This window comes from Macrotis lagotis, chromosome 2, assembly GCF_037893015.1.
Source record: "Macrotis lagotis isolate mMagLag1 chromosome 2, bilby.v1.9.chrom.fasta, whole genome shotgun sequence".
NCBI lineage: Eukaryota > Metazoa > Chordata > Mammalia > Peramelemorphia > Peramelidae > Macrotis > Macrotis lagotis.
Genome location: NC_133659.1, coordinates 223,228,154 through 223,255,439, shown reverse-complemented (window position 1 = coordinate 223,255,439; position 27,286 = coordinate 223,228,154). Strand labels below are relative to the sequence as shown.

The window sequence follows — 27,286 nt, the reverse complement described above, 5'->3', positions numbered from 1 at the left end:
ACAAAGAAGCAACAATCATCAGGAGTACTGGCTGGTCATAATATTCATCAGCATTTTTAAGTCTATCAAAGAAATTTTTCTTTACATTGTTATAATCCTTGTTTCACTTCAGTTCACACAAGTATTTTTCAGTGAGCCCATCTCTTGCATCTTTTCTTATAGCACATTAATATTCAATTATAATACATATAGTAGATTGTTCAGCCACACCCCAATTTGTAGATTTGATTGCTAATTCTTCATACTGGCAAAAGTCCTAGAAGAAATACCTTATTTTTAAGGGCAGCTAGGTGGTGCAGTGGATAGAGCAGCGGCCATGGAGTCAGGAGTACCTGGGTTCAAATATGGCCTCAGAGACTTAATAATTACCTAGCTGTGTGGCCTTGGGCAAGTGACTTTACCCCACTGCCTTGCAAAAAAAAAAAAACTAAACTAAAAAAAAGATATAACTTATTTTTTCAGGAAATAATCTTAGCAAGTCATCTGTTCTTATTAAAAAAGCTCAATGTGTAACTATTTTTTTCCATTCTAGCCATAATCTCTGTCTTTGAGCTCACTCATGGTTAGAGAGGTCATATAAGATTTGTCTCTAGATCAGATATAGTTTTGTTAACTTTAAAAGATATTAAGTGACAAACTGAAATGTAGCATTACCTCCTTTGGTTCAATAGTCTTAGTGTTGACATCTTAAAATTTTAGTCAAGTTGTGTATATAATTTCTTTAAAATTAATACTGCCCTGCCTAATTTGACGGTTGTGAGTCAAACAATAAGTATTTAGTATTAAACAGACACTGTACTAATGCCAGGGAAGCAAAAACAAGCAAAAGACAGTCCCTGTTCTCAAGGAGAGACAACAAGCAAACAAACTCTAGGTCACACAAGTAGAAAATAATAAAAAGAAGGAAAACATAAGAATTAAGAGGGATTGAAAAGGAATATTTGTAGAAGGTGGGGGATTTTAGTTGAAAGGAACTTGAAGAAGCCAGGGAAACCAAGAAACATTCTATGCATGTGACACTGGAGAAACTATCCAGAACAACTAGATTAGTTTGTTATTGGTGGAAGAACAAGGAGATTGAAGAGTATATAGTGAGGAGTATGTTGTAAGAAGACTGGAAAGTTAGGACTGGGGGTATGTGGGGGGGGTGGGGGTGAAGGGTGGAGTGGAATTATGAAGGGTTGTGAAAATTTTATCACTTTGATGTTAAATGATCTGCAAATGATTTTAATATTTCCCCTTAGCTTTAGTTGATTTTTTTTGGCCCAAGCAGCATTCATTTTTTTAATATTAATAAGCAGATTAAAAAGTCCCTTCACATTTTCACAATTTTCACTTGGCCTCAATTCCATTGCCTTGGTCCATTTCAAAATTACTTTACAAATTAGTTGCTGGAACACTAAAATATTTTCTCTCATCTCCCTTTGTTTTAGCACCCTTCTTTTATTAGTCTTCATTCCCAGCCCTACCCCAACCCCATTTCTGATTTTTTAAAAAGTATGATTTCCTTCAGTCTCATAAGGTACAGAAAAGAATCAGAGCCACCAGTGGAGTTAAGTGAAAGTTTTCTTTTTTATCTATTTCTTTTTTAATATTTATTCTCATTTTGTACAAATAATGTTTTTTATACATTAATAAAATATTCTTGTTTGAGAGTAAACAAAATACCCCCTCCCCCCCATAAATATAGACTTGCTTGAGCAATAAAGTAAAGGGGAGAGAAAAAAATTAAAATTAAAAAAATAATAGTAATAATTGTAGGTATGGCCAGATGGCGCAGTGGATGGAGCACCAGCACTGGAGTCATGAGCACCCAAGCCCACATCTGGCCCCATAAACCCAACAATCACCCAGCCTTGTGACATGCAAGCCACCCGAACCCCACTGCCCTGCAAAAACCAAAAAAAAGAAAAAAAAGACCCAAAATAAAATAAAATAGTAATAATAGTAGGGGTGGCTGGGTGGCAGACAGAGCATTGGCCCTTGAACCAGGAGCACCTGGGTCCAAATTCTGCCTCAGACACCAAACAATCACCCTGCTATGCAGCCCCAGGCAGGCCCCCCAGCCCCATTTGCCCTGCACCCCCCCCAAATAATAATAATAATAATAATAAATGTGCTTGAGTCTTTGTTCCAACACCAACAACTCTGTCACAGGTGGATCACATTCGTTATGATAAGTCCATTACAAAAGTTACTTCCATATTTTTCCAACGTTGCCATTGCTGATCGCAACTCCCTCCTTTCTTATTTCTCCAGTACCATGTACTATATTTTCTCTCTCCTTTCACTCTGACTCTGCTGTAGGGTAGCTGAGTGGCGCAGCAGACAGATACCTGGTCCTGGGGCCAAGAGGCCCTAAGCCCCACTACCACCCCTCAGGCCCGGCATCCACCTGGCCCTATGGTCCTGGACAGGCCTTCCCATCCCAGCCCCTTGCAAGAAGTAAAAAAAGAAAATGTGTTATATCTGACCACTCTCCCCACATGGACCATCCTCTCCTCCATCACTCACATCCCACCCCCTTGCCCCTGTTCCCCCCCCCTTCTTACTCCAGATGCCTATACCCCATTGAGTATATATGCTGTTTCCTCTCCTAGCCACCTCTGATGAAAGCGAAGATTTCCTCATTCCCCCTTGACTTCCCCCCTTCCATATCATTGGAATAGCTCATTGTAATAAAGAAAAATCTTATTATATGAAATATCTTGGCCTATTCCCCCTCTCCTTTTTCTTTCTCCCATTACATTTCCCTTTTTCCTATTGACTCCATATTTACACCATATTTTATCTTCAAATTCAGCTTTCTCATGTGCTTCAACTATAAAAGCTCCTTCTACCTGCTCTATTTACTGAGAAGGTTCATGTGAATATTATTAGTGTCATTTTTCTATGCAGGAATACATGCAGTTCATCATCATTAAGTCCCACATATTTTCCCCCTCTCCTCCAATCTCCATGTTTCACCTGAGTCCTGTATGTGAAGATCAAACCTTGTGTTCAGCTCTGGCCATTGCAACAGGAGCATTTAAAATTCCCCTGTTTCATTGAAAGTCCATCTTTTTCCCCTGGAAGAGGACATTCAGCCTTGCTGGGTAGTTCATTCTTGGCTGCATTCTAAGCTCTTTTGCCTTCTGGTATATTATATTCCAAGCCCTATGAGCTTCCAATGTAGTTGCTGCTAAGTCCTGTGAGGTCCTGATTGCAGCTCCATGATATTTGAACTGTGTCGTTCTGGCTGCTTGTAATATTTTCTCTTTGATTTGGGAGTTCTGGAATTTGGCTATAATATTCCTAGGGGTTGGTTTTTTGGGATCTCTTTCTCTGGGGGGATTCGGTGGATTCTCTCCATTTCTATTTTGCCCTCTGCTTCTAGAATAGCAGGGCAATTTTCCTGTAGTAATTCTTTGAAAATGATGTCAAGGCTCTTTTCCTGATCATGACTTTCAGGTATTCCAATAATTTTTAAATTATCTTTCCTAAGTCTGTTTTCCATATCAGTTGTTTTTCATTTTTTTGGTTTTGAACTATTGAGTCCTGGTTTCTCATAAATTCATCAATCTCCCTGAGTTCTATTCTTTGTCTGAAGGATTTGTTCTCCTCAGAGTTTTCTTATCTTTTTCCATCTGGCCAATTCTGCTTTTTAAAGCATTCTTCTCCTCAATAACTTTTTGAACTGTTTTATCCATTTGACCTAAGCTGTTTTTAGCATGCTATTTTCCTTCAGCATTTTTTTGGATTTCCTTGACTAAGCTGCTGACTTCATTTTCATGTTTTTCCTGCATCTCTCTCCTTTCTTTTCCCAGTTTTTCTTCCAACTCCCTCATTTGATTTTCAAAGTCTTTTTTGATGTCTGTCATAGCCTGAGCCCAATTTCTGTTTTTCTTGGAGTCTTTAGAAGCAGGAGCTTGTGCTTCCTTATCTTCAGACTAAGTATTTTGATCCTTCTTGGGCTCATATGCAAAATATTTCTCAGTGGTGTTCCTCTTGTTTCTCTGCTTGCTCATTTTTCCAGCCTGGGGCTGGTTTTGGGGTGCTTCCTGAAATTTTGGGACACTCCCACAATGGTCTCAGTGTGTGAAGCTCTGTCCTCCCTCCTGGTCTTTGAATGACCATATGCGCCCCCCTCTGCCATAGGGCTGAGGTGGGGGGGCCTGCTGTTCTATTGGGGGGGGGGGCCTAGACTGCTATCAGGATCTGAATGTGGTCAGAGCCCCAGAGTCCTGTTCCAGGGGCAGAGAACAGAGCTCAGCAGTCTCTCTCCACTCCTCTCCCTAGGTTCAATGGGCTCAGGCCCTGGGGGCTCCTGCTTACCAGCTCTGCCTGCTTCTGTTTCCTGGAAACTGGCTGGCCAATCAGCTATCTGTGTGCCCTGAGGGTTGGGCTTCATGTGCTCCCTCTGGCAGAGGTTCCAGGAAACTCCCCAGCTGCTGTAAGCCAAGCTCCCAGCGCCCTGGGGCTGCCTCCAGGAGCCTGAAGTTCTTTGGCTCTGGCAGGCCGCCTCTCCGACCCCAGGGAGCAGAGCCTTTCTGCTCTTTTCCAGGTTACCTTGAGTAGGAGAACTGCCTCACTGGGTCCCTCTGTGGGTTCTGTCTCTTGAAAATTTAGTTAGAGTCCTTAGCTTATGAGTTTTATGAGAGAGTGCCTAAGACAGGATCTGTTTTTGTCACCATCTTGGCTCCTCCCCTATTTTTTTTTAGGAAAAAAGTAACATGCATTCATAATCAGGTTCTCTTTTCTCTCTCTTTTTATTTTCTCGCTTCTACTCTGACCTTATTGTGTCATAATTAAATCTTAGAAAAAACAGAACCTTGAAAGATGAGGGGAAAAAAAGGTTTTCTTTAGAGACTTCTTAACTGCCAGACTTTTTTAGCTTCATTTCTTCAGAATCGTTAAGTCTCTAGTGAACACAGTGTTTTGCAAAGCGTGTCAGATGCTGGTTGAGTGTTTTTTTAATTTGAAGATTTGTTTTTCTTTTCCTAATAGGCAGGTATCAGAAGTAGAAGTGAGGATATGGTGCTTTTTAATAAAGGAGTCTGAGCAAAACTTGTTATTTAGTGATTTTTCTATACCATTATTGTGTAGCATGAAGAAAAATATATTTAGGGATGGCTAGGTTGTCCAGTGGATAAAGCACCGGCCCTGGAGTCAGGAGTACCTGGATTCAAATCTGGTCTCAAACACTTGATAATTACCTAGCTGATTGGCCTTGGGCAAGCCACTTAACCCCATTTGCCTTGCAAAAACCTAAAAAATAAATAAATAAATAAATATATATATATATATATATATATATATATATATATATATATATTTGATATTTGCCTGAAATATCATGTAATAATATTTCATTAATTTAGTGAAATTATTTTACTAAGTTAGAATAAAAGAAAGGAAGGAAATCTGACTTAGAATTGTGAATTATGTAACATTTTGGAAATAGAGCTATTATTATTACTTTCAGCTATAATGAATTGACAAACCAAGATAAAAATACATACCTGATTATTCAAGTGAAATTAAATTAATAACAAATAATATTTCTATACTATTTAACATCACAACCTTATCAACTACATAAAAATCCTTTAAAAATCTAATTGACAAGGGCAGCTAGATAACACATTGATCCTGGAGTCAGGAGGACCTGAGTTCAAATCCAGGCTCAAACACTTAATAATTACTGTGTGATCCCAGGCAAGTCACTTAAACTCATTGCTTTGAAAAAAAAATCTAATTGATAGCAGTAGGCTGCAGTAAAAAAAAAATGAATTTTAAGTCAAAGGATCTAAGTTTCAGTCCCAGAATCCCTATAAAATTTTGGCTAGGTTCCTCAGCTCCCTTAAATTTCAATATGAAAATGTTCAACTTGACCTTTACCAAAATCCCTTCCAGCTCCAAGTCTTTGCTTCTAAGAATTAAGTTGTGCTAAGAGCATCTTGATATTTTAAGACCTTGATTTGAAAGACCTGTTAAATTTAAAGTGACCACACATAAACAAAATTTGAAGAATTTGAAGAAAACATTTCTTTAACTTTTTCTCAATGGGAAAGCCCTGACTATTTGTTCAGAACTTATAAGATCTTAGCTAATGACATTTTATTTTTTCTAATAAGAAGTTTTGTAGGGCCTACATTGTAAACACAATAACTTTGAGTTCACATAGTTGAGGATCATAGATATTTTTAACTGTCTCCTGATTCTACATTTTTACGGACTATCTCCCATACTTAGAATACTCTCTGCACCAATCCTTTTTGGCTTTCCTGGCATCATTCAAATCTCAGCTTATATCTCACCTTTCCCAGTCCTTTATTTTAATGCTTTTCCTCTGAGTTTACTCTTAATTTATCATGTACATATTTTTGTACATACTCATTTGCATGTTGTTTCCCCCATTACTCTGTGAGCTTCTTGAGAACAGAGACTGAATTTGCTTTTATGACTATCTTTATACCATCAATATTTAGCATATTACTTGATACATAATAAATTTGTAATAATTGCTTGTTGATTTCTGAAATCATCTTTAATATTCAAGAATCCAGGTAAAACATCAGAGTGTGTGTGTGTGCGTGTGTGTGTGTGTGTATTTAAATTCAAATGTAATGCATTCATTTTGATATCTGAATGATTTCAAAACCTATCATCTATCCCCCCCCCAAAAAAAAAGTTTTAGGGAGGGACCACAAGAGTAAGTATACTAAGGGCTGCTAGGTGGTGCAGTGGATAGAGCACCAGCCCTAGAGTCAGGCATACCTGAATTCAAATCCAGCCTCAGACACTTAATAATTACCTAGCTGTGTGGCCTTGGGCAAGTCACTTAACCCCATTGCCTTGCAAAAAAAAATCCTTTAAAAAAAAAGAGCAAGTATACTAGACTTTATAAATTTAGGAAAAATGAAGTGGATAACCTTGGATCATGCTTAAGCAAAACCATTTAGGAACAATAATTTCTTGTTGTAGTTTTGTAGAATTAGATATGTTTAAAGGCAAAGTTGATACTAATGTATACTTTTAGGTGGAACATGTACAAAAATCACTGTTTTGTATTTTCTTCTTAGGAATCACAACTAGTTGTCATAATCCATTCCTTTCTGCAGGAAAAATTTCAGCACAGTGTGTAAACTCAGTTTTCCTTAATATATATAAAGTGTATTTGGTAGAATAGTGTATATAATGTTAGACTTTGAAGTAGAAAGACTCAAGCTCAGATACTTCTACAGACGTTTATACTTTTATGACCCTAGGCAGATTGTTGAACTTCTCAGTTTCTGTTTCCTCATCTCTAAAAATAGTCTAATAATAGCCCCTCCCTCATACCACTATTAGGTTCATATCCCCAAAATTTAAAGAAACAATCAAAGGACCTCATTTGTACAAAAAGATTTATAGTAGTATTTATAGGAGGGATACAAGAAATAATAGGATGATATAAGAAATAGAAAATATTGATTTATATGGATTCATGTTTAGCATGGGTAGAGACTATATTAGATAACTTTCTGTCAGGGGAGAGATTACTTTCTAGAGAGAAGGGAGGAAGGAGAAAAATGTAAAACTCAAAACTTTGCAAAAAGTGATTGTTGAAAATTACCTTTGCCTGAAGTTGGAAAAATAAATAAATTTTTTAAATTAAAAAAAATGGAAAATATCACTAAAAAACTTACTTTTTAAAAATTAAGAAACCAGCAATGAAAACTATTTTTAATATGCACTATAAAGAACAGGAGTACCAGTTAATCAGAATGATTTTTTACTTCTGTGTTAAATACCATCTATTTAAGTGTTTTAGTTTATTGAATTAGCAAGTAGGCCAACTATGATTAGGAGAGAACAAAACACTGAATAATTTAAGGAAAGAGGACCAAAACTTAGAAGCCTGGGATCCTGTGTTCTTAGAAGTTTATAGCTGATGATATGAGAAGTTGATAGCTGATTAGTTGGTTCTTGTCCTTTGTTACTGAAGAAGACCAAAATGACATCATTATGAGACAAATTACAATATGTCCAACTGTAACTGATCAGATGAATGCTCTACCACAAGTTGGGCACAAATAGTCCATATGAACACCTGGAGTGGGTACTCTAAACTTACAATTGTCACTTTTCCTTTGAGCTGTTTCAATCCTGCCTTCCTCATAGAATGCAGCACCCTCACTGATGAGGGCATGCCATGCTGAGCAGTCCTGTGCCAGTGTCTCCCTTGCTGTACAATCAATTCTAAAGTTCTTCAATGAAAACTTCAGGGTGCCTTGTTATCACTTCTTTTGAATCCCCACCCCACCCCATGAGCTCTTGCCCTTTGTGAGTTCTTCATGAAATTTTTTTTATTTTTTTGGCAAGCAGATCTTTGGCATTCTAACAATGTATCTAGCCCATTGTAATTGCACTCTCTGTAGTAATATTGTGGTGCTAGGCAGTTTAGGTCAAGAAAGGACCTCAGTGTCTGGTGTCTTCTGCCAGGTGATCTTCAGAATCTTCCTATGGAAGCAATTCAGTTTCCTGACATTGCACTGGTAGACTATTCAGGTTTCACAGGCATATAGCATTGAAGTCAACACAATGGCTCTTCAGTTGGAAGTCAGTCTGATACCTCTTCTCTCCTATGCTTTGTTTTGGAGCCTCCCAAATACTGAGCTAGCTCTGGCAATGTATGTGTCAACCTCATTGTCAATGTGTACCTCCTTAGAAAGTTCACGGCCAAGCTCAGTGAACTTGTCCACAGTACTCAAAACTTCTGCATTTGCTGTGATTGATGGTTCCACATATGGATGGTGTGGTGCTGGCTGATGGAACCACCTGTTTTCTTGGTGTTAATTGTTAGATCAAAATTAGCACAAGCAGCAAAGAATTGATCCATACTTTATTACATCTCAGCTTCAGAGGTAGTTTTGAATGCACAATCATCTGCAAACAGAAGATCATGTACCAACACTCCCTCCACTTTGATGGAAAAGGCTTGTAGCCTTTTCAAATTGAAGAATTTGCCATGAGTACAGTAGCTGACCTTGAGACCATGTTCATCCTCAGTGAAGATGTTTGATAACATGGCTAAAAACATCATGCTAAAAAGTTCGGGAGCAAGGACACATCCTTGTTTCACTCCATTGGTGATTGAGAAATCTTGAGAGCATTGTCCACTATCCAGAATCTGGGCATGCATGCCTTCATGGAACTGACTGACATACAGTACTGATGAACTTCTCTAGGCAACCAAAATTTGACATAATTTTCCATAAACCCTCACAACTGATAGTATGAAAGGCCTTGGTCAGATCTACAAATGTTGCATATAGACCTCTGTTCTGTTCCTGGCATTTTTCCTGGAGTTGTCGGGCAGTGAACACCATATCAACCCATTCTGAAGTCAATCTGGCTCTCAGGGTGGTGACCATCTTCCATGTGAAGTATCAGTCTACTGAGAAGGAATCTGGCAAGTATCTTATCAGCAATGACTAAAAGAGAAATGCCCTTGTGATTGTCACAGGATTGTCTATTCCCTTTACCTTTATAGAGATGGACAATGGAGGCATCCTTGAATTCTTTGGGGAATAACCTCTTCATGCTATATAATCTGGAATGTTTCAGTCAGTTTTTGGATGAGCAATGGACCCCCAAAGTACTAGGGTTTTGCCACTTGAATGGAGCCTAATGGAATTCAAAGCCTTATCTTCAAGGGGTGGTTAGGTGGCACAGTGGATAGAGCACCAGCCCTAGTCAGGAGTACCTGAGTTCAAATCTGGCCTCAGAAACTTAATAATTGCCTAGTTGTGTGACCTTGGGCAAGTGACTTAACTAAATTGCCTTACAAAAAAGAAACAAACTAAACCTCATCTTCATTTTAAACTTCATCTAGGGACTGATTGACTTCAACTTGAGGAAAATGATCAATAAATATCTTTTGCACTTGTCGATGATGGTCTGTTAAGAACACTATGGAAATGTTTAGCTCATATCTCTAAGTTCGTGTTATCGTTAATTGATGTGGATCCATCACCATTGAGTAGTTGAGATGCACTATATGTCTTTGGCCTACAAAAGTATTTTGGTTTGTTACTATCTCCATAAAATTGAATTTCATCTGTCTTCTTACTGAGCCAAGAGTCTTGCATCTCTCTTAGCTTCGTTTGTACTTTGCTTTTGATAGAATTAAATGCTATCTTCTTAGAAACAATGATGCTCTTAAACCCTGTGGGGTTGTTGCTTTTCATTTAGCAGCTTCTGTATTTCTCCATCATTTTCATCGAACTAGTCTTGATGTTTGTGTGTGTTCTGGCCCAGATGAGTACTGTACACCAGATCTCTGAAAGCTGCCCACTCCTTTTCTGCTCCACTGTTGCCACCTGTGTGTTGACTTAGTTTTCCCTCCAAGTTAGCAACAAACTGTTCTCACCGGGAGAGACACTTTAATCTCTTGACAATAATTTTTATGGTATTTATTTTGCCTTGAGGAAGCACTTTGATTGAATGTGATTATTTAGCTTAGAGAGGATGACTCTGTGATCAGTCAACACTCTGCACCAGACATTGCCTTTGTCACTCTCACATCCTATCTGTCCCTTCTCCTTACAATCACATAGTCTAATAGATGCTAATATTTGCTATTAGGGTATATCCAGGAAGTTCTATTGCATTTAGGTAAATGGTAGATAGTGTTTGTGATGAGAAGGTCATGAGATGTGCAAGTCTTCAGTAGAAGCTACCATTGCTATTGCTCTTTCCAACTCCATTCCTCCCAAGGACTCTCTGCTATATCTGGTAATCTGAGCCTACTCTAGCATTAAAGTTACCTAGAATCATAAACTTGTCCTCTTTTGGTACATTGGTGGTACAGGTCTTCATAAAATTTTTCTTTAACTTCTTCAGTGTGGGAGCATAGACCATGATGGTGGCATAGGTTTTTCCTGGAAGTGGCAATCTCATTGTCTTAAACCTATCATTCACTCCTTTTGATAGGCATTCAAGAATGTTGATTAGATTAGCTTTGATAGCAAAACCTTCACAGCATTCCCTTTTCACTGTGGCCATTCCAGAAAGTGTATCCAGCTCTGACTCCAGCAAGCTGACCTTCATTTGCTAGTCATGTTTCACTCAGGGCTGCTATTTGGATACCATACCTGCTGAGTTCTTTTGCAACAAGAGCTGTTCATCTTTCAGATCTATTGGATCTTGTCTTGTTTATGAGTGTGCATACACTTCATGCACCAATGGTGACAGGAATCTTCTTTGAAGAAGTGTGTGTGTGTGTGTGTGTGTGTGTGTGTGTGTGTGTGTGTGTGTGTATTGACTTCACTGTGGGATTCCCCACCTGCCACAGTAGCCAGGCCAAGGTTAGTTAAGCTGACAATTTTTAGGGCACCTTTTCTAGCCCCATCCTCAAATCAGGAGATAAGCAGTATGATCCTTAAAAAGGCTGCTTGGGGTGGCTAGGTGGTACAGTGGATAGAGCACATGCCCTGGAGTCAGGAGTACCTGAGTTCAAATCTGGCCTCAGACAACTTAATAATTACCTAGCTGTGTGGCCTTGGGCAAGCCACTTAACCCCTTTACCTTGCAAAAAAAAGGGGGGGGGCTGCTGCTCAGTCACCCAAGGGGCTGCCAAATCCCATTACTGCTGTCACTTGAAGAAACTACCCTATGGCCTGGACCTGTGTGCAGGGTTGTGACTACAATTCACAATTTATCCACACCTGCTGCTTCCAACCTGCCTATTGCCACAGGACTTTGAAGAATGGTTATGCGTGATATCTTTGATTGCATGCATAAATTTGATTTAAGTGAGGTAGAGCTGCACGAAATCAACTGCCTCACTCTCTTTTCCAAAGTCATCATGATCCAGCATAGCAAGACAGTCAAGACAACTGGTGTTGGCTCCAGATGCAGTGGATGACCTTGGTTACTTCAATGTCTAACCAAACTCTAAGCACTCCACAGCACCAACTTCAGCTGGCTTCATAATCGTTGGAATGAATTGTTCTCCTCTACCCATTCCACAGTGAAAGACTTCACATGCTTGGAGTAGACACCCCACACTATTCACTGATGAGTTTGAGAATCTCTGTTACCCTCAACCTGCTTTAGCCCATCTGCTGGAGTGTAGCCACTGTGCAATGCTACAGCTTATTGGAGTCACAGGTGAGAGTTAGGTGGCTCAGGTGGACATCAAAAGTGGAAAGCAGCCCTGGAAAAGACTCAGCATCCCTCACTCCAAGGTACTGGTCTTCCTTGACACACCTTACACCCCTGATAGTATAAATGATGTTAGAAATTAATAATATAATGTGAAAGGATCAGCAGGAAGACCAAGTTAAATGATCCAAGAATATGTGGAGGAGAGGAGAGGAGAGGAGGAAATAACTGAAGAGTTAAAAAGAGGCTAGGTTTAAAAGGTTTTAAGAGCCAAAGAGAGAATAGACCAATAAACTCCAAAGAGAACAAAGAAAAAGGAAAAAGTGAAAAAAGAAAGAGAAAAGGAAAGCTATCCACTTACAAGTTAATAGATGATGAGGTGAAGAATTTCAGAACCACTCATCTGTTAGAAACTCTCAATGAATTCTTCTCTCCTGGGCTATTGCAGTAGTCATCTAATTAGTCTTCCTTTCTCAGTTCTCTTCCTACTTCAATCTATACTCTACTTATTTGCCAAAGTGATCTTCTTAAAGTACAAGTCTGACTCTGTTACCTCTCTCCTCCCTAAGCTATAATGATCCCAATTTACCTCCACTCTAAAATAGAAAATATTTTGTTGGGATTTCAAATAATTTTTTTCAATTAACAAGTATTTTTTTTCCTCATTTTCTGGCAATTCTACTTCCCCACCGAAAAATAAATCCAAAACCCCTGTAAAAAATAAAAGAGACAAGCAAAACAAAAAAAAATAAAAAATTCCAAACAGGTCATGTTCAAAAAAGTGTATCTCATTTTGCATATATAGTTTTGTAATTATAATTATGAAAATATAATGTAAACTTATTGAATTGGATGAGTTTGGATGGTCACCTTTCTATCAGGAGTTGTGTAGTTTTCTTCATCGATCCTCTGGAATCATATTTGATCTTTTCATTGATCAGAGTTCATAAACCTTGAAAAGTTATTGGTTCCTAGAATGTTATTCTTATAATATAATTTTTTTCCTTATGATTCTGCTCATTGTACTGTGTCTCAGTTCATTGAAGTCTTCCCCTATTACTCTGAAACTGGACCCTTCATTGTTTTTTATAGCACATAGTATTCTATTACATTCTTATGTCATTATTTGTTTAGTCATTCTCCAATTGATTGTCCCACCTTAATTTCTAGTTCTTTGTCACCACAAAAGTAGCGGCAATAATATTTTTTCACTAACACTTTTTCCTCTTTCTTTGTTCTATTTGGGGCTTATTTTTTGTTTGTTTGTTTTTTTGCTAGGCAATGGGGTTAAGTGGCTTGCCCAAAGCCACACAGCCAAGCAATTATTAAGTGTCTGAGGTCAGATTTTGAACTCAGGTCCTCCTGACTCCAGGGCCAGTGCTCTATCCACTGTGCCACCTAGCTGTCCCCTATTTGGGGCTTATTGACCTATTCTTTCTTTGACTTTTAAAGCCCTTACAACCTGGCCTTTTTTTTTTTAACTTTTCTACTCTAGTCTTCTACTCTACAGTCCTCCACATATTCTTAAATCAATTAATACTGGTCTTCTTGTTGTTCATTTCGCCTTATACTATCAACTCCTAACTCTGTGCTCCTGATTCTTAGAATTCTATCCTTCTAACCTCCATCACTTGGCTTCCATAACTTTCTTCAAGACTCAGCTCAAATCCCCTCTCCTGCAAGAGGTCTTTCTAGATTCCTTCCCCTCTTCCTATTTATCCTTCATGTTCCATTCACACTTGTGTGTATCTTGTGCATATATAACTATTTGCATGTAGTCTCCTTCATTAGTTTGTGGGCTTCTTGAGGGCCAGGAAAGTGTTTTAGCTTTTCTTTGAACCATCCAGGCTTAGCACAGTGCCTTAGTGCAAAACACTTAGTAAGCTCTTAATAAATGTTTGTTGATTGATTGATTGTATAGGAAAAGGACTGTGTCTCTAGAGATATTCTTTGCCTGTAGGCCAGCTCTCAAATTGTCTATCAGTCACAGAGCCTCCCAATAACTTGTTATGCTTTTGTCTATTTCCACTATACAGATCATATTTTTAAGAGAGTTTAGCACAGGGCCATTTCAATTCTGAGAACACATAAGGTCCTAACCACTTATCCATAGCCACAAAGAATTTGTCTGCAAGCAACAACTCATACTATTTTTTCAAATGAAAATTGGGCTTCAGGGGAGAAAATGATTAAGCCATAAAATATTCATGGTACATTCATTTGTTCATATATCATAAGAAGCAGAAATTCCCCTCAGGTAACTGTACTCACTGTTTTCCCTTCTTTCTTTTTTCTCCCCAGTCATGCCAAGCTGATCTCGTGAAGGACAACGGTCACAAATATTTCCTTTCTGTCTTGGCAGACCCTTACATGCCAGTAAGGAACAAACATCATTTCTTTTTCAGACATTCTAAAGAAATGGTGTGGTTTATCTCTAACTATGTGTTACACAATTTCAATACCTATTTTTATGAGGATTACAGACCTTAAGACACTCATTCATCAAAGAAAAAGGTTTAATGTGTTTCTTACCCAACCACAGGAAATCCAGTCTACTATTTTAGCATCCCCTGAATTTTAAAGAGTACTCTTTGCTTAATTTTATGTTATGCCAGTAATTTTTTTCATTCTTACTTTTAAATGGGGAAAAATGAGTTCTTAAAAAAAAAATCTGTTCTCACTGGCATTTTCATTGCAAAATAGGAAAAGGTGATTCATCCAGGAATTTATCAACAGAACTCTATTGAACAACTGCACACCTCAACAGAATGATAATTTATATTTAGAGTGATACTTTTATTTCATTAAATATCTTCTGAGTCATCACAAAAGATTGAATTATATTCAGTTTAAGTTTTATTTTCAAGTGAATTTTATTTTATTTAGATTCTTTGAAAATTGATCATTCTTGTGTAAGAAATATAGTAACTATTTTTATAATACTTATATGTCTCCGGGCGACTAGGTGGCGCAGTGGATAGAGCACCGGCTTTGGAGTCAGGAGTACCTGGGTTCAAATCCGACCTCAGACACTTAATAATTACCTAGCCGTGTGGCCTTGGGCAAGCCACTTAACCCCATTGCCTTGAAAAATCTAAAAAAAAAAATACTTATATGTCTCCTGAAGCTCCTAGTACAATTTTGAGTATATATTAACTATTTAATGCTTGCTAATTTTATTTAGTTGTACTAGAATATTTAATTAGTCAGAACTCTACTCCTGTACCCATTTCAGCTTGAGGCATTTGCACTGTTGGTATTCTAACATATGTTCCTAAGGAAAAGAGAATTTTAAAAATGAGTTTTTTGAGAACAATTATTTTGTATTTTAACCTCAATGTTTTACTTAAATATCAATTTAATTAAAATTTATCCACAATATTACTATATTTTTAATTTATCTTTGCAAATAATCATTACCCTGATTTCTCAGAACATTTTAATTCATACAAAAGGAATGAAAAGAAAGCCATTTCTGCATCTTAGGACCAATACCAAGACTGAGAGCATACTGATATAAAATGGAACAGGAAGAAAAGACCTGATAAATTTCATAATTAGCCAATTTGTTTTATCATATAGGCTTCTTTATTCTGATGTATTATTAGCCTTCCTAGGAAGCAACCTTTCTCCTTTTGGAAATGAAGTGATTCTCGTAACATTTTCATATTTATTTTAAGAGCCTGGATTTGTTTTGTTAGTTGTTGTGTTTTGAGTAGGCCAAAAAGCATAATTAAATTATAAAAGTTTTGATAAGATGACTTTGATAAGCTATAGGATGGTGGAGTTTTACCCCAGATGGAAACAGATGTGTGACTAAAAATGAATATCTTATTTGTCACTCAGGCTGAACATAGGACCATGACAGCTTTCATTCTAGCTGTGATTGTCAACAGTTATAACACAGGACAGGTGAGTATCTCTAGCCAGCTTCTTCCATTTATCCCATTTGTTCAGCACCATACTTACTATACGTTCCTAAGAATCATATTTAGTGAGTTCATTTTCTGGATGGTTTGGTTCATTCTGTTGAATGATTACAATGTTCAGACATTTGTTAAACACTTTAATATGTACTGTTCTAAACACTGGATATATAAAGAAAGACAAAAATATAGTCTCTGCTTTCATGGAACTCACATTCTATCAAAGAAGACAACATGCAAATAACTATGTACCTGCATGGTATGTATGGTTTAAATGGAAAGTAATCTCAAGAGGGAAGGGACTAGCTACCGTGGAGACCCACAATTTTTTCAAAATAGATTTTATGGTCCAAAAGCAGAAAAAGAGATACATAATTCTAGCTATCTTATTTTTTTGATCAGATAAAACTATTGCTATAACATTGAGTAAAACAGAGTCACAAGCTCAAAAGAGTGTCTGTTAATTTTATTTAGTTATACTAGAATATTTAATTAGCCAGAACTCTATTCCTGTACCCATTTCAACTTAAGAGGTATTTGCACTGTTGGCATTCTTTTATTTAAGATATGTAGATTGCTACCTCAAATATCACGATTTAAAGTAAGATCTGAACAACAGTCCCTGGAGGCTTTATTAGCCAAGAATTTCAGTAATAGGGAGACTTTGATGTTGCATAATCATGTAATCTTCATAATTTTTCCTACATAAGCAGGACATTATTATTTTGTCTTTTCCTAGGAAGCCTGTCTTCAAGGCAATCTGATTGCAATTTGTTTGGAGCAACTGAATGACCCCCACCCTTTGTTGCGCCAATGGGTGGCCATCTGCCTAGGACGAATTTGGCAAAATTTTGATTCAGCAAGATGGTGTGGTGTAAGGGACAGTGCCCATGAGAAACTTTACAGTCTTCTCTCTGATCCCATTCCTGAGGTAAATTGGTCTATTAGAGAATGATGTTTTAAAAATGTGAGTTTTAAACTTAGTGAAATTTCAGATCCAGTCACTATTATTAAAAAATAAGATTTTTAGAGAATGATGTAGAAAGGATTTCCATCATCTTAGGTCTTATAATTCAATTTAGAAAATGTTTATTAAGTATTTATTCTATTCAAGGCTTTGTGGTGGTATTATGAAGTCTTACAGTAAAATTTAGTTATACATAAATTAACTAACATGGAGATTTTCTCAGTTAATAAATTTTCCATTTAACTAAGGATTAAATTATTTATGCAATAAAACTTCCAAGACTCAGATGTCTGACTAAATTATAAGGGTCTTCAAGCTGTCATATGAATAGCCTTGAGTTTTAATGGTTGATTTCTCAAGATGTAATTGTTTTCTAAAGGGCAGAACTAGGAATGATAAAAGAAAATATCAGAGACAAACTGAGATAAATTAGTAAGCATTTATTTAATGACTACTATATGCTAGACACTGTGCTAATCGCTGTGGATACAAATACAAAGGATAAAGTAATAGCTACTCATAAGCAACTTTCATTCCAGTAGGGAAGGGGACAGGGACACACACACACACACACACACACACACACACACAATACAACAAAATAATTTTATGGTATTAGTAGCCACAGAGGAGTTTACATTTATAATTGGAATTAGCCAATTTATTAAGTAGGGAAGTGGCTTGACCAGACATCCACTTTTGAAAAATTATTTTGACAGTTTTATGGAAGATAAATTAGAATCATCAAGGACTATAAAAATTGTGGAGTATTTTTTTTTTTAAAGTTTTCCAGTATGTTTTACTTTTACAAGTTAAACCATTTTTCTGCAGTTTATTTTTGATTATTTGAATATTCAAGTAATAATATCGATTGTTTTGCTGCTCATAGTGTTAAATATATAGGCTGATATGAATAATAATGATGTAACAATAAAGCCATACAAAGACTTGTTGTCAAGGGAATACCATATAACTTAAGAAATGAAGATATTGAGGATAGCTTAGAAAATACTATTGGAAATATAGAAAATGTGAGATATTGAGGATATTTTACAAAATGTTGTTGGATATACAAGGAGTATGGAGTACTAAGAGACATTGGGGGGAAAATAAAACCCTGTTTTCTAAAAACTACTTGGTAATGTAAACATATTTAATACATTACAGAAGGATATTAGAATTAGTTTAAGTTTTTTTCCTAAGAGAAGAATCCTTTTCCCTTCCTGACAAATTTGGGCTAGAAGTCTAACTCTAGCTTTATAATATTGGCACAAAACCAAAGGGAAAAAAAAAACAAAACTAAGAAATTATTTGAAACTTTTAAAGGCTCAGTTTTTAGAATTGTGTTCGATTCAAAAGCTGTATTCCATGTAAACTCCTGATCAGAAAACTGTCAAATACTGGAAAGGCAATTTGATGTTAATGGAACAACTTGACAAGCATAAACAAATTTCATTCAATATAACATACAGAAAGAGAGATTAAAAACACTGACTTTGAGGGGCTTTTATGGACAGTCAGATATGACAACTGTTAACTAGAGGAGAAATAAAATATGAGGAAGCATTTGTATTCATTCTGGAAACAGTGTGCACAAGTATTATATACTTCTAAAAGTATACCAAATTGCTTTCAGTTATGGAAAAAAGTTTTTCTGAAAAATTGAATTACAAAGATTTTGACTTTAGGAAATAAAGATAAAGCTAGAAAGAAAGATTGTCATAACCCAAAGATAGTAAAAATTACCTTATCCTCAATTAAGCTGCTATGATTTGATACAAAAACATTAGCATCAGAATACCATTTTAAAAAAAGACTTACTTGATGATATATCAGCTAATCATAAACTTTATAGATGCATTTCTTCTAAAACATTCCCTTTGAACCTGTTTTAAATAAGAGATACTATATAAGATCCAAGTTTGTTCTCATTGTAATAAATTGAATGAGAATGAGACCAGTTTTTCAGAAAATACTAGAAAGACAATCAGAAATATTTGTGTGCATCTCAGTTAAAAAGAAAAATTACAAAATATTGTGTATATAAAAGGCCAAAAGACACTAGAAATTCTTTAACTACAACATTGATACATTGAAGGAGCACCTCAGGATTATACTCAGCTTGTTCCAAGAGTCAACATATAGAACTAATGAAAATGATGTTGCTTTCAAAAACCCCAAAAGTATACCCTGAACTGGAGATCACCAAAAGTTGTAGCAAGACAAATCCCTGAGGGCATGCATGACCTGTCTAAAGATCCAACAAAAGGAGGTGAAAAGGAGTCTTCAGAGAGGTAGAAGGAGAACCAAGAGAGAGTGCTTAAAGCTGAAGAGAGTATCAAGGAGGACAGTGTGATCCACTCTATCAAAAGTCACAGAGAGGTTAAGGAGAGAGAACCAGTCATTAGATTTGGTAGTTAAAGTTATTGGTAACTTTGGAGAGAGAAGTATTTATGAAATAATGTCAAACATTGATTGTAAAACTTAAGAAGTGAGAGGAGGGATCTGTTGAAGATGGCCTTTTTGAAAGAATTTATCCACAAAGGGCAGAAGAGCTATAGGATAATAGTTATCAGGGATAGAGGAATCAAGTGAGAATTTTTTTTAAGGGTAATTGAAAAATGGGCATGTTTATAGGTGGTAGCAAAAAAGCCAGAAGACAGATGACAAACAGAGCTGAGATGACAGAGGGAACAATATGTTAGAGAAGATATAATGTAATGGTATCACTTGTGCAGGTGGAAGGGTGGGCCTTGGTAAAGAGTAAAGCTACTTCTTCATGTGGACCTCAAAGGAAGAGACATTACTAAATAAAGGAGTTAGGGTGAAAACCTGGAAGTGACATAATAGAAAAGGAGTATTCCAACTCTCCTGTCTCAACCTTTGAGCTGAGAGGATGATATATTCAGTAGTGGAGAGAGTCTCCAAAGAGAGGCTGTGTCATCAAGGCAGTCTGATTTCAGTAATAGCTAGATTAACAGAATGAGAGAGGAAAAAATATTTAAGGTAAAGAAAGATTATTCTCTATGAAACAGGTATTTCATAAGACACAGTGGAAGTAGTAAGTGGTGTTTGTTTGGGACTTTTGGGTAGGAGTGTTAGCAGACATTGGAATAAGTAATCAGGAGATAGGGTGAAGAATGGAATTTGGATGATGACCTCTAGGCATTAAGAAATCACACTTAATGTGTAGGGTATGACAAGTGAAGATGTTCATTGTTGGCTAAAAGATGCCTTTCCTCTTCACAGATAAAACTGGTGATGAGATAGGAGAAAAGCTCAGTAAAAGATGGAAGGTATAGTCAGATGATCACATGAGAGACTGGTTTTCTGCTTTTTTTTCCCTTGGAATCCTAAAAAGGAGGCTGGAGATTGTGCAGTGGGATATGGAAGGCCTCAAAGGAAAGATTGTTCTTCTTGACACTGGACTTTTTCCTCATCACAGACAAGAGATCAGGTTGGCAACAAGAAGTGAAATTTTTTACTTGGGGAAGTAAAAATGATGGAAGTCAGCCTCATCTTTTGCCAGCTTCCCTGAGAGAAAAGCATCAAGATCTAGAAGGTCAGAGTAAGATCTGACTCCTCTTCTCACCTGAGGCTGGAGATCAGGTAGTCAGAGCAGGAGGTTGAATTCTTGAACACAGGGAGAGTCACTTTGGAGCAGATGGAAGTTGCTTGGCCTCACCTTCCCTCAGGGGATGCATTGCAGCAGAAATCAGAAGACTTATGAGGGAAGCTTGAGGAATGTTGGAGAATCTGAATTGGTTATTGGACAACTGATATTCACATCTGAAAGAAAATTATTTCTTTGATGTTTCACATCATACTAAATATGATGTTTATGAGTGAAGAGGTCTTGATTTGAGCCATTACAATTTATTTTACAGGGGTTCTTGGCCCTTTTTTCATTTTTTTTTGTATTTGAAAACTTATATTCAATATATTTTTTCCCTTTGGAATGCTATGTAATTCATTTTATGCATTAATAAATCACTATTCTGAGAAGTGGTTCATAGGTTTTACCAGACTCTGTCAAAGAAGACTTAGATGCTGTTTAAAAAAATAGGCTTAGAACCCTGTTATTGAAGAATGTAGGAGTCAGTCATATGAAGAAGAAACTGGAGTGAGGGTAGTAGACACAAAAGATAAAGAGAGCAAATTATTTTAGAAAAGACAAAATACAGAAGTGTTTGGAGATGAGCTGACTAGGCTAGCTATGTACCTGTTTTTCTAGGAAGTATGGAAGGGAGATATTGCTTTGCTTAGATCTTACTGACTAGAGAAAGACTGAGTTGGTTGAGAGAGCTGACTGAACTGATTTGAGGAAAACAGCATCACCTGCTTCCAGGAGCATCTTGGCTTTTTGCCCTCTGTGGTCATCTACAGCCTGAGAGAGGGGAAACTTTCAAATTGGTGGCTGTTTTGTCCAATACTGCCCTCTATAGTTTAAGAAATGGGGAAGGAGAAGGTAAAACACATGCTTTTGAAACATTTTTGAGCATTGTTGTTATATTTTATTAAAAGAGCTTAACATATTTTCAGCACCCTGCCAAGGGTTGTTGTATATTAAAAGAAACTGACATAGCTTCAGTGACCTAATAGTAGCAGAGAAACAACTTTGCCCAAGTCCACAAGGGACTTGAGAAGTGATTTAACTCAGCAAGTTACATGAAGTGCATACTGTCTCTAAAGAGACACAGGACATCAAGGCTTGCCATATAAAGCCATGAGTTGCTTCCTTCTAGATTTTTCTAAGTGTATATCCACCTTCCTCTGTGAACATTTTGTCTATTGATAGGAAAGTATGAATCAAGTCTTTGAATGAACTGGTATATTTTGATTATTCTTATTCTTGCCTTCTTTTGAGTAAATAATATATACATTCCTTCTTTCTTATCTTTTCATTTAGTGAATATTTCATGTGGAGGAAAAAAGCTGTAGTGTTATTGTGATTTTTTTAAAAGTAGAAACAAAGTAGTGGGAAGCAAAAGCTATAAGGAAAAATAGTAGGAGTGTATCATCCTCCCCTTCTACACACATACACAAGTAGGGTAAACAGTCATCCTCTTCCTAGGAAAAAAGATTGGGGAGAGTTGGGCATCAGTACCACGTACTCTGAGCTGAGAGAAAAGGTAATAAGGTCTTGAATAGGAGACTAGAAAAGAATAAATGTGAGACTTGTTGTAGGGATAGAAAAAACAAGATTTGATATATTATTTTCTGTGGAGGTAGGAAAATAAGGAAATATGGACAATGCCAAACCTGGATGATTGGTGCCTTTTTAGAAATAGGAAAATTTTAAAGGCAGATTTGAAGAGAAGATGAGTCCAGTTTTGTACTTGTGTTTGAGACATCCAGTTTGAAATGTCCAATGAGCAGTTGGAAGTATAGGACCAAATATCAGGATATAGGGATCAGAATTGTAATTAGATATGAGAGTCATTTACTGGGAAGTAATAATTAAGCCAATCCTGGAAGCTGTTAGTTCACCAATTGAAAAAGGAAGTAATTAAGGAAAAGAGAAGTTTAGTGTCAAGGGGTTATGATATGCAAACAAAGGGAGAGGAGGAAACTCAGCACCTCTATTTTCTCAGTAAAGTATAAGGTGAAGTTCTCAGCTGAGTGTGTTAGGGAAAGAAGTTTGCAGAATGAAATAGAGAATCAGGGAAAGGTAAAAATATTGTGAGGGTCCTTTGAGATTACACAGCATAAATTTGTGGAGAACTTGTTCAACTTGTTTAGGTGACTTCTGTTGGTTCATTTCTATAGTACATGAGTAGACAGTTGATAATGTAAGTAAAAACTTGCAAACAGTACTGATGAAAGAATCTCCTTTGAGAGGTGGTGGATCTTCCTTTGTAGTGTAAGCTTTCAAGCAAAGGATAGCTTGTCAAATATATTGAGATGGGGATTCTTTTTTGAGGTATAGGTTGCATTGGGTTATCTGAGATCCTTCCAGTTCTGACATGATCCTCTAATTTGTAAGTTTAAAATATAGCATTTCACAATCCTAATCATAAATTACTTGCCTTATATCTTTTGCTAAATAAATAAATAAAATAAGTTGAGGAGGAAAAATAAAATCTCCCCCCCCACCCCAAAACTTCTTAGAAGTAGACAGCTGTAGATGCTTGAGATAAAAGGCATAATGTGTTTAGAAAAGTTAAGAAGCTTGAAGTAGTTTAGAGAATCAGTGAAAACCTAAAGTAATAAGATTTTTTTCTAAATCTCAAGTTAACTCTGTATCTTTTGGGAGGATAAAATTTGATTAAAAGTTAAATCATTTTCGGGGTGGCTAGATAGTGCAGTGGATAGACTACTGGCCCTGGAGTCAGGAGTACCTGAATTCAAATCTGGTCTCAGACACTTTCTAATTACCTAGTTGTGTGGCTTTGGGCAAGCCACTTAACCCCATTGTCTTGCAAAAACCTAAAAAAAAAAAAAGTTAAATAATTTTCTCAAATTAAAACTTCAGTTTCTATAGTTTGAAAGCTCTCAAAATTCTTGGAAAACATTGGAAAAACTGATTATCAATTGCTTCCTGATTCCCTAACTTGCAAACCATTCCACTCTTAAATAGCAATCTTTTGTTTTACCCCTCATGAGCCAGATGATTTTAGGTTCTGCATATGTACCTTATGTTCCTTAATGATAGCATTAAGCATTTATTTCCAAGTATTGTGAAGCTTTCTTCTATTATTTTCACCCTCTTGTTCTTGCTGTGCCTCATACAAGATATTCTTTCTCCTCACTGGACCTTCCCACGTTGCATGCCAGGGAACCAGCATAGGCAAGGTCTACCTGTTTAACTGGGGCAGCATAGATTGCCTTGGCAGCAGTTCAAGAATACACATTAGGGAGTAAAAACAAATAGGGCTGGACTTCCCGCAGATTCCTTATTGTGGAATTTTAATAATGCCAAGCTAAGGAGTGTGACCTTTATCCTAGAGAAAATAGAAGTATTGCAAATTCCTGAGCAATGGAAATGACATGAAAACAACTGCATTTTAAGAAGATGAAGGTGGAAGTAATGAATAGTGAAGCTGAGGCTTTAACTTGAGAACTTTTTTTTAATTAGCAATTTTAAAAAATTGAAAATTATTGAAATAGAACTATTGGAATAGAACTATATGAAATTATTGGAATAGAGTGTGATCCTTTGTATGTTTTTTTTTAAAATAAGTCCATAGTTTTCACTAGATGCCATAGAGGTCCAGAACAAAAAAAAAAAAAAAAGGAAGCTTTTCATGTAGGATCCCTTAGAAAGAGAAGAAGGTAGAAGCAGGGAGACTTGTTCAGACCCCTAGAAAAGACTCAGAGTTCAAGTGACTACAGAATTGTGATATCATTAATTGAAGAGAAGGAATTTATGGGGAAGTTAAGGAGAAAGATGTTGAATTCCATTTTAGACAAAAAGTCTTATACTGATAGTGGCATTCAGGAAATCACAGGCCTTACTTAGAGGCAGCAAACAACTTCTCATAAACAGATTTTTGGGTCCTGTAGTTATGCCACTCTGCTGGTTTCTTGGGTATACCCCAGAAGTTTGCTAATCATTTGGGTATGGGTAAGTTAGAGTTGTTTTTGTGAGTTGGATTTCTCCCCAAGCACTCAATGTTCTTTTAAAAACATCTATGTTTTCTGAAGGGAGAAAGAATTATCTCCATTATACTTATGGAAAAAACTGAGGAAACATACCCAAGGTCATGCAATCACATTTCCTCCTAGAAAGGAATTGAATAACAGTTGTTCCCTACTCATCTTTAGAAAAATAGCACAAAATGCTTTTTCTAGTTTCCTAAGACTATCATTAATTCTATTTACCAGATTTCTCTCTAATTTATTAAAAAAAAAAAGGTAAAACATTTCTATGAGCTACAATTGAAATTTTAGAGCTAACTGGCCTTTTCGTTAAGGAAGAAAATAAAACTCGATCATTTCTAGATAAAATTTCTGCATATTTGATGTTTTATTTTTCATTCTGGACTATTTGGCTTGCATTCTGTACTATTCAGACCTCCCCCATTTATATTACAATAGAATAAGATTGTCTCAAGCCCTTGAAAAAGCAGTGTCTATTCATCAGAATTGACCAAATGTTTCAGTGAAAATACTTCAGTATCATTTGTCTAAATCAGCAAACTTGACATGACCTTAGGGGAATCCAAATGAAGCCATGTTTCACCTCCCTGACAGATCAGCCCCAAAATGAAAAGATTTCTTGTGAAGATGCTAAAATATTTAATGCAATCAGGATATATAGAAAGAGAAAACCTAGAGATGATGGGAAACCTTGACTTAGAACAAGCAGATTGATGCTCTCTACAACTTAATGAAAAGTTATTATTTTTGCAGTCACATAGTAAGGTACAAAAAATATCTGACCCTGTATTCTCTTCTAGCATTTCTGAGTTAATTTGACATGATGCACTCTGACAGTCTTTCACACTACACTTTAGGTCATCTTTATCACCCTTCCTCAACACTGCCATACTTTACCTGTCTCAGGCTACTGACTTTTTTACTAAACTGCTTCAGAAAATTTTTCCAAAATTAATTTTATCAGGCATCATTCAGAACTAGGTTCAAAGTGCTATAAAACTGTTCATATGTTTTGACCCAATCATACTGCTACTAAATCTGTGTACCAGAAGTGGGGAAAAGGGGAAAGGACCAATTTTTACAAAAAAATATTTATAGCAGCTTTTTTTGTAGTGGCATAGACTTGGAAACCGATTATTGCCCATCTAATTGGGGATATGCTTGTGGTGGAATTCTATGGTGCTATAAGAAAGGTTGCTTTCAGAAAAATTTGAAAAGACTTACATAAACTGATGCAAAGTAAAATGAGCAGAACCGGGAGAACATTGAACATCATGACACAATTTTGTATGATCATATTTGAATGACTTAACTATTCTTAACAAAACTGTTCTGAAGGACTTAAAATGAAAAATACTATCCACCTCCAGAGAAAAAATTGATGGAGTCTGAATGGAGATCAAAGTATTATTTTTTTTAAACATTATTTTTCTTGGAGGTTGCTTTTGTTGTTTTGGGGTTCTTTTTGGTCTATTTTTTTGTCAACATGTCTAATATGAAAATATTTTTGCATATACACACATCTAATCTATATCTAATAGCTATATAATCTATATCTAATTGTTTGCCTTCTGAGGGAGGGAGGGAAATAATTTGAAACTCAAAATTTTTAAAAAATAGTGTTTTTACATGTAATTTGAAAATGTGAGTATACATTTTCAAAAAACAAAAAAGTCTTTGAGTATCTAGGTATAAACTTCAGAACCACCTATGAAATTTGTACATGACCCAAAAGAAGTTTGGAAAAAGAGGATTAAACTAAAGCAACTTATAGCAGTTGTCAGAATGAGAAATCTCTCAATTTGAGGAATTTTTAAATGAGAGGAAGATTTCTCATTGTCCTCTACTTTTATCTCTAGTGTGTTAGAGACACTCCCTTTTCAGTACTGAAACAGGAACCCAGGATGGTTACTGTTGGTAATTAAGGTGTTCTCTATTACTTTCTAAAGTTGTAGTATTTGTCTCATTTACTGGGCTAATTTTTTTCTTTATAGGAATATTATAGTCATCCTCTTGACTTAATTTTGACCAGGGCATTATTGAAGCTTGAACTTCCATAACTTCCTATTCAGCAGTACAAAAGTTAGGCTCCACACACACTTCTGTACCATGTGTCTTCATGGCAAATGAAAAAACAGGGGAAAAATCTGCCCAACACACAACATTAATGCAATATACTTGCTGAATATTTTTTCCATACTGGGTCAGTTTCCTTTTGTTAATTGTTAGATGTCTACATCTTATTTGATTTCTACCCCAAATATGAATTACCAGAGTAACTGAGTTAAAGCCTGACCTATGATGCCTTCACTCTCAATTTAAACTTTAGATTTTTTGATGACAATAATTGATTTAAGGGAATGAGAGAATTATACTGAAATACTTATTCCTCTTCTCAAGAATGTTTATCAAATGAGAAGAGGAACTTATTCTCTCCTTAACCCAGGTGCTCTTGGGCCTCATGGACACTTAATCTTTGAAGTTATATTTGAGGAAACAAGGAGACCTTGTTTTCCATTGTAAAAGCAAAGTGATTAACAATTAAAACTACATGGTGGGGGGTGGAGCAAAGATGGCAACAAGAAGGGATCTAGTCTTAGGAGCTCTCTGATAAAATTCATCAGCTAAGGACTCTAACTAAACTTTCGAGAGACAGAAC

General features: G+C 36.3%; 1 protein-coding gene across 8 annotated transcripts in view; it reads left to right on the top strand.

The window, feature by feature from the left end:
• RPTOR (regulatory associated protein of MTOR complex 1) overlaps positions 1–27,286 on the top strand; it is a 552,432-nt gene that overhangs the window by 374,878 nt on the left and 150,268 nt on the right. For all 8 annotated transcript variants that reach the window (XM_074224960.1, XM_074224956.1, XM_074224957.1 and 5 more), the window contains exons 14-16: positions 14,434–14,508; positions 15,979–16,044; positions 16,798–16,989. In XM_074224960.1, coding sequence (XP_074081061.1) covers positions 14,434–14,508; positions 15,979–16,044; positions 16,798–16,989 — 333 coding nt within the window. The remainder of the gene's footprint in view (positions 1–14,433; positions 14,509–15,978; positions 16,045–16,797; positions 16,990–27,286) is intronic.